Genomic DNA, 7,957 nt, shown 5'->3' on the forward strand with positions numbered 1-7,957 from the left:
GACTCACTTCATCTCAAAACATTTCATGTTTTAGTTGCGAATGTACATCAAATTTATATTCACGAAAGTTCACTATTACACAAGACTATTACAAATGACAAGACAAAATGAAGGGCTCTCTTTTCTTCTATGATATGAGTTCCAGTCCCCGAAGAATTTCTCATATTATATGATTCCCAGTTCACAAACACATAATTTGGGGATGGGGGCTTCTGCTTTTTCACTTTCAATTAACTTTAAATTGAAAATTCGTCTCAAATTTCACTGTTTAACAGGAGTCGACATAAATAGGTCACCATTTACTAAAATTCAGAAAATTTTTTTGAAGTAGTTGCGATCACAATGACCTAAATAAAATCCCATACAGTAATTTATTTTACACTTCTAAAATTGTCAACAACATCCCTACAAACTCCCAATAAATTGGAACATAAAAACTTTCCATTCCATAAATTTTATGGTTGAGATGGTGGTGTCCATTAATAACCGTTTTTATGGCTTCTCTGTTAAATTATATTGTCCTCATGATAATGAAGCTGCTGAGGTCTCATTTTTAACATAAAAAGAGAACCCGAATGAGAGAAGATTATTGGATGACTAAGGATTACAAATCACTTTGGCGCAATTATATTGACCTGTTACCACACAACAGAAGTAGTTTGATACTGCACATGCACAAAGAAAGCTACAAAGAAGCAACGTACGTAATTTGCATCAGAAACTGAGCTCAACAGAACTCTTTTCATTTAGCCACACTCGCCTCAGGAAAATAAATCGATGTTGCGATTGCCAACTCTCACATCCAGGCTAAAAGGAAACAGATCCGTCTAAGTTACGATAGTTAAATCAAATAACAACGAATTAATTAAACAATCGAAAGGCTTAATTAAAAGCCTAAACACTCTTACAATCAGAGATAAATCGAAATGAACGCATTTCCACATATTCAGTTGAGTAACAGCACGTCAGACGAAATGCAGACTTGAGAATGATTGGAAGGGGTAGAGTTAATTAATGGAATTAAGCGTTGTAAAAGTGCACAAATTAGGAGTGAAAAAATAATGTGAGAAATTTATTAAATGATGAAGAATATCAAAAATAGCAACCGATTAGAGCACCTAAATCATGTAGGCAAAGCAGAAGCGGCAGCAGGAGATGAATGGACCTGAAACTGTCAATACAACTTGATGGGAGTTAGGAGATATGTTCAAAGGCATCCTTCGTGCAATTAGCCCACGCTTGCTATATTATGAACTGCAGGTGAGGAGCGTAAAACTACATCTGGTCAACATTGTCCTTTGTCTTTAAGTCCAGCGATTATTACACCCCAAATTGTCCAAAAGCTGGAGGTGGAACATTTACCACGTTAGCTGCAGGAGACTCAGCAGGATGAACAATACTAGCAGCTGCTGCATTAGCCGCACTTGTAGTTGACGCCGAATTATTCATTGCCGCAAGTTGAGCTGACGCCACTGACATCGAAGGAGCACCAGGCGCAGCCGATGAACCCAAGGACATGCTTCCCAATTTCCCAGCTGCGGCTGCAGAGGCAAGCGTTGCACTGGGCTGGAGAGCCGTGTTAATAGAAGCTGGAAGGGCACCGTTGGGAAAGGCGTTCACATGAGGGTCACCGAAACCAGGCAGATAGCCACTGCTGAGTCCAGGGCTGTTCTTACCCCGTTGAACGATACTTCGTATTTTCTTTTGAGCACTCTGAAACAGTTTACAGTTACACAATAACCTAATAGCAGTATTCATTGATACACATATTCCATCCATTGTAGAGATATGAGATAGTATGATGGCTTTTTAAAAAAGGAGAGAGAGAGAGAGAGAGAGAGAGAGAGAGAGAGAGACGAGATGAAAAAAAAACAGAACAGATTGTCAACACCTGAAGTGCCCAAAAGTGTCCCAACAACTTAACTAGCATCACATCACTGCTATCTTTGCAATCTGTGTGATGAATTACACCGTTGAGGAACATGGAACCACCCAAACAGCCGGCTGCTGCATTTTTATTGCAAGAATTGCAGCCCAAGTCCTCCAGAGTGTTGGCCATTGGCACCTCTATGATGGCATGCGACTCCCTCTGTAGTTCCAACACCTTTTTACCCTGTTTGCCAATGATTCTGCCCACCATGGCCACAGGTATTGGCAGCTCTATTGTTACAATGGGCCACTCCCCTTGCGTGAACCCATCGGTTCTCAGCTTCTCAATGATCAACCACTGGGCTTTCCATTGAGCATCGGGGGTACCTACTACCGTTATGCGTCGTTGGTCCTTCAAATTAAACAATATGTTTCCAATGAATGCAATCGACGCTTCCTCTTTGTCAATCCATGAATACATACATCCAAAAAAACTAAAACCGTTTAACTGCGTATTGCTCTAACAAAAAGGGACTAAAGCGAGCTGCATGATTCATAATATTATTAAAACGAGCAAAGCAAAGCAAAGCCAAATTAAATGTGATATTGATTGAATGGCAAAGAAGAGTTGAAAGGGTGATTGGATGGATAGAAGTGGCCCACCTGGTGGTCACTTTGGGTGTCCACTGTAACTTGTGCCTGAGAGAGTTGCTTAATCATGTGTATGTTAGCCCCCCTGTTGCCAATTATGGCACCCACTGCTCCGTGGTGGATATACATGTAAGTCGTCTCCTGTACCACTGAAGGCTAAACAATATTTGGACATTTCCAACGGAACAAAATTGATTATTTTTCACAAAGTTAGACAAAAACAAAACCGCTTGACCAAACTGAACAATTCCACTCATTCTAAATTGAAACAATAAAGGCTTGTAAAATAGCACTGAATTGTATCAATCAATAGCTTAATGGTCAACACCTTTGATGGTTATAAATCCGAAAGCAACAAAAATCGAGCTGAGATTAAACCTCAATTCTGTGCTAATAACTCTCTCCATACACCCATGTACTCAACTACCACACAAGGATACTCAAGCGATACTCGCAAGGAAAATAATTGAACGGCTAATTCCAGCTGTTCATAGAAATAGATTTCATCCTTCGATAGCAATTTTTACATACGTGAAAGAACAGGATTGATATTGTCCAGCAAAATAAGCTCTAAATCCAATGAAGGCAATGTGAATCGTAGAGGCCCAAACTTGCGTTCATTTCCTAAGACGTTTTGATAAAGCATTATAAACTCACAACGTAGTCTGCAAGCCAATAATACCTACTAGATCACAACTGATTGTGCTTCTCACATTTATTGCCTATGGCCCCTCTCGGTGGGTCACCAAAAAAAGGCTCTTAAAAAGGTCTTTTGTACGCTTACATGTGACAATTGTTCTGATTCTCTTTGAAAGAAATCCGCATTTGGAATAGCCCACAGTTTGATACTTTTCTGGTGTAAATGTTAACGTTGAATGAGTTAAGAGTTTTTATTCTGATTCCTAACTTAGCTACATTAGATACTTTAGGCTTTTCTCAAGAAATTCCCTCAATTACTTGCTCTATTTATATAAAAGACGCTGTAGCTTAAAGTTTTCAACACCATTCAATTGATATATGGAATTATCATTATCATTTTAACAAAGATCACTCTCAAACAGTTGTTTCTTGTCAATCCTAGAGACGCAAACTCCACCAAAGTTATTTTGACTTAAAGAAAATAAGAGAGACAATCTTCAAAAGCTCCTGAGGAAAGAATTCCTTCAATGCTAAAAGGACAGTTTCCGGTTTTGTTCTTCTCAATGTTAATGAAGCGTACAATATTAATGTTACAAAGTCAGAAAAACGGAGTGGAGACAACCTAATTTCAATGACCTAATTACGACAGCAAACACCTCAGACTGCAAACATTAAATTCTGCAAAATGCAAAGTATTAACAATCAAAGCGAAAAAATGTTCATGAAACTGGTTTAGTAAGAAAATAATTTTTCAGAAAACTCCAGATGCTCTCACTCATCGCCTGAGGAAACATTTTGACAACATACTAGAACTCAGACCATGAAAACAAAAAACATAGCTGGCACATTGCCAGAAAATAGCCGCAGTAGCTTCGCAGATCTGCAGTCTCAAAAAAACAGTAAAACAGGAAAAAAGAAATGTTATATTTTGATTAAAACTCTGTATAAGTTTTTGCCGCCTCTATTAGCTGCTCTCAAAAAACCTTCAATTAGAGTGACACACACTCATTTGACCTTATCTATTTGAATTATAGTAAATAAAAGTCAACTTCAAAGTGAGGAAGTCACTTTTGAGAGTGAGGTAAGTCAAGTTGGACCAAAAATCTAATCACGCGAATGAACTCGTTCCAATAAGAGCGAAAAATGACGTCACACACGCACTTCAGTTGAAAGTGCATGAACGAATGGACAAAAAGCAGATTTAATGGTCGTAAAATAGCGACGACGAAATAAAAAAACGTAGTGGTGCTAACTCTTCTGATGGAATCAGCCCAAAATTTCTGAAATCTGCTTTACCGTACATTTCGAATCAATTTTTGTTTATCTTCAGTTGCTGTGTTAGCAAATGTGAGTTTCCCAGTTTGTGGAAAAAAGTGCATGTACGACCCCATTTCAAAAGTGGTAGTAAATTAGATATCAAAAACTACCGACCGATTGCCATGCTTAGCTCCTTGTCACTACTATTTGAGCGTATGGTGTATAAACAGTTCTCAATCTTTCTGCAACAAAAGCTTTGCGTAGAGCAACATGGTTTTAGGAAAAATCGTTCAACCATCACTCAATTGCTTGTCTACTGCAACAGGTTGTATGAGTTACTTGAAGCCAACAAAATGCCAATGACAGTGTATCTAGACATAGCAAAAGCCTTTGACACCATCAATTATAACATCTTACTTGTAAAATTATGTCGAATGGGATTTGATAGTGCTTTCTTGAGGTTTTTTGCGTCATATTTAACAGATCGACAACAGAGAGTTGTAATATCTTGCGGAAAATCGGACTTTCGACCGATCACCAGCGGTGGGCCTCAAGGGTCAATTTTCACTGTGTTTCTTTTTTCCATTTATATAAATGACCTACCCGAAATAATTGTCAATGAGTGCTTTTTATACGCGGATGACACAAAAATCGTCAGCACTGTAGACAATAAAATGCAGCTAGAAAAAGATATTGAAAATGCTATTGTGTGGAGCAAGGAGAATCGGTTAAACGTCAATTTCGATAAATTTAAAAACGTGCAATTTTCCTTACGTAAAAATCAAAACAAGCAAATTTTGCGTCTTCCCAGCCATAGAAACATCTCACAGGAAATACACTTCAAAGACCTGGGCATATATTTTTCCGAAAATTTGTCATGGGATTATCATTTAAGTTTTGTTCTACGAAAAGCCAATCAGAAGCTTGCTTATCTAAAGAGATCAATTCCAAGTGAAACAAAATTGTCAGTTAAATGCAACCTAGTCAAAACTTACATAATATCAATCTTGTTTTATGGATCAAATGATTGGTATGCCAGTAAAACTATCGTCAGGCAAATGGAAAGGCTTCAGAGAAAAAGTTTAAAATGGATACAATCAAACAGTCATTTTACTGATAAAATACAATGATTGTCTTCGATCAGTAAATTTACTTCCGATCACATATCAACTTGTCTTTTTGGATCTCGTAGTTTTGAACAGAATTTTGACAAGAAAACTTCCACTTGAGGCAGAGCAATTTTGGCAAATAAGGAATGGACATCCGAAAACACGATCAAAAGAGAAAATATTTTTATACTCAAACGAATGTAATCGCCAGCGTTGCCGATCAAATTTTTTCCAACGAGTTACAAACTTCAACAATTCGATGTCACTGGCACGTAATTTTCCCAACTATAACCCATATTCAAGTCCTCACATTCAAAAAAGAAGTCAAAGAATATCTATTTGATTTAGCTAAGAAGAATTTTAATTACAAATTGTACCCATATGGATGGACAGTGTTTGAGGGAAACCAAATTCAAGCCCCGTTAGGGACGTACTAAGCTTGGTGCAACCAAGTTTAGTTAAATTCATTATTATTATTATTATTATTATTATTATTATTATTATTATAGCAGGACAAGTTCTGACGTTTAATTCAAAGAATTTTCATTGATTAAACAAAAAAACTAGACCTAGAACGGATTATGAATGAATTGGGAAAACCATTTCTAGAAAAATTGAAAAAAAACAGTAAAAATCAAAGTGAAATTGCCGCATGTGACCAAAAAAACCACTAGGGAGAAAACGAATTTTTGTTCAAACACCGTTTTCTAACTCTACTTCAAAATTAGAGCAAAAGAATTTCACGCCGCAAAACCGTCGCTTTCTGGCTCCATTTCCTGTTTCGGCGTGACCAAAACTACTCCAATTTGACTTCGTAAATCATGATGTGTGAACAGATCTTTAAAAAAGACAGCGCCCCAATACAATTCAAATTCTTTGAATTGTAAAAAAACCAAGAGAAGGCCAATAATAGCCCAGCTATCGCTGTGCGTCTATTAAACAAAAAAAATAGAAAAATCCAATCACTTTTGATATTGAAAATTACTTATATTGCAACAAGAGAGTAACTCAAAAAATTTTTTAATGTCCGCAGAAGATTCTCGAACAAAACAAAACAAGGCTCATTCTTTCCACCTCTTGCAGCTCATTGTGTGTATATTCTTTGCAAATGAAACAGTGAAGTCAAATGTTAAGTATTGAGGACGAAAAGCCAAATGGGTCAGACAAAAATTCGGTCAAGCGCAAAATCGCATAAAAAAGACCAACAGGACCGATATAATTGCTACAAACTTCTTTTGGGAGCAATTAAAAAATTAAAGGCAGAATTGTTCAATTGCCATAAGAATCCGAGACAACTATTAGAAAGCTAGCTTAACAAGCAGTAAATGTCACTTGACTGAATAAAATTAAGAGGCCACTCTTTGCTGCCTAACTACTTTCCACCTAACTATCCACCTAACTACTTTCTTTTTGGCACTTTTCGATCAGCAAAAAAATCTCGTTTTGATAACGCTCGGCAGCACGAAACACAAAAAGAAGTACAGCGTTTAAGTGATTTGTAAAAGCCCAGCTAAGATTGGGTTGTGTAATCATTCTGCAAATATTAAGAAAATAATTCGAATTCAAACTAGCATCAACGTGTGATATTCATCCGAGAGCGTAGCTTATATAAATTGCTAGATGTTGCACAAAAAGAGATCTATTCAAATTTGGCCGTAATTGCGTCATATTGTTGAATGACATGCAAATTCCTTTCAAGGACTGAGCTAAGCCAAAAACGCAATATCGGTTTCTGTCTGCTAGCGTGGAAGATGCCTAAGAAATGGCCACCGGAGGCTAATAAAAACTATCAAAAATTTAAAAACAAACCAAATAAAGTCGGATAAATTTGAACTGCAACCAGAGAACAATCAAACTTAGAGGGGTTTAGCTAAGAAATTTTTTTTGGTGCAAATCAACAGACGCGAGAGGGCTTCGAACCCGCAATTCAAGGATGGCAGTCTGATATCTGTGCGGCTAAGAGAACTCGAGATCTTTCTGTTATGAATGAGAGCAAATTAGATCCCGCAAAAATAACGAGTGAAGCGCGAAAAAAAACCATTTCAGAGCAAAGGCTGTTCTAAACAACAGCGCAAAAACGATCAAGCCAAACATTTTGAATAAGACTTGCAGATCTTTTTCCGTTTGTGCTCCCCCAAACTTTATGCACCCCCCCCCCGTTACAGACCACGTGCCATTGCATAGTATATCATTGTGCTAAAATATGGCGCATGCATCTGGGGCGGAGGGTGCAAATAATTTGCGCCCAACAAGCTGGAGGGGGGGGGCACAAAGGGAAAAGATCCGGACTTGCACTTTTACAAAAATTGCTCCAAACTTTGTTCGAGAGCAATAAAAAACGCATTCAGCTTTCGCAAAAATCCACAATTCAGTTAATTTTTTTGATCGTGCTGTGGGATATAATGAGAAAGCCCTAAAAATTCTTCCCATCT

General features: G+C 37.5%; 1 protein-coding gene across 1 annotated transcript; it reads right to left on the reverse strand.

Moving 5' to 3' along the window:
• Positions 1 to 490: 490 nt before the first annotated feature.
• On the reverse strand, positions 491 to 2,765 carry LOC142355170 (insulin-like growth factor 2 mRNA-binding protein 2). The gene is made up of 3 exons (XM_075407423.1): positions 2,533 to 2,765; positions 1,892 to 2,281; positions 491 to 1,713 (listed from the first exon to the last, which is right to left on the reverse strand). The coding sequence occupies exons 1-3, from the start codon at positions 2,647 to 2,649 to the stop codon at positions 1,321 to 1,323; spliced, it is 900 nt and encodes a 299-aa protein (XP_075263538.1). The 5' UTR covers positions 2,650 to 2,765; the 3' UTR covers positions 491 to 1,320.
• Between the last annotated feature and the right edge of the window lie 5,192 nt (positions 2,766 to 7,957).

Source organism: Convolutriloba macropyga, unplaced genomic scaffold (genome assembly GCF_964194025.1).
Source record: "Convolutriloba macropyga unplaced genomic scaffold, txConMacr16.3 SCAFFOLD_6336, whole genome shotgun sequence".
In the NCBI taxonomy this organism is placed as follows: domain Eukaryota; kingdom Metazoa; phylum Xenacoelomorpha; order Acoela; family Convolutidae; genus Convolutriloba; species Convolutriloba macropyga.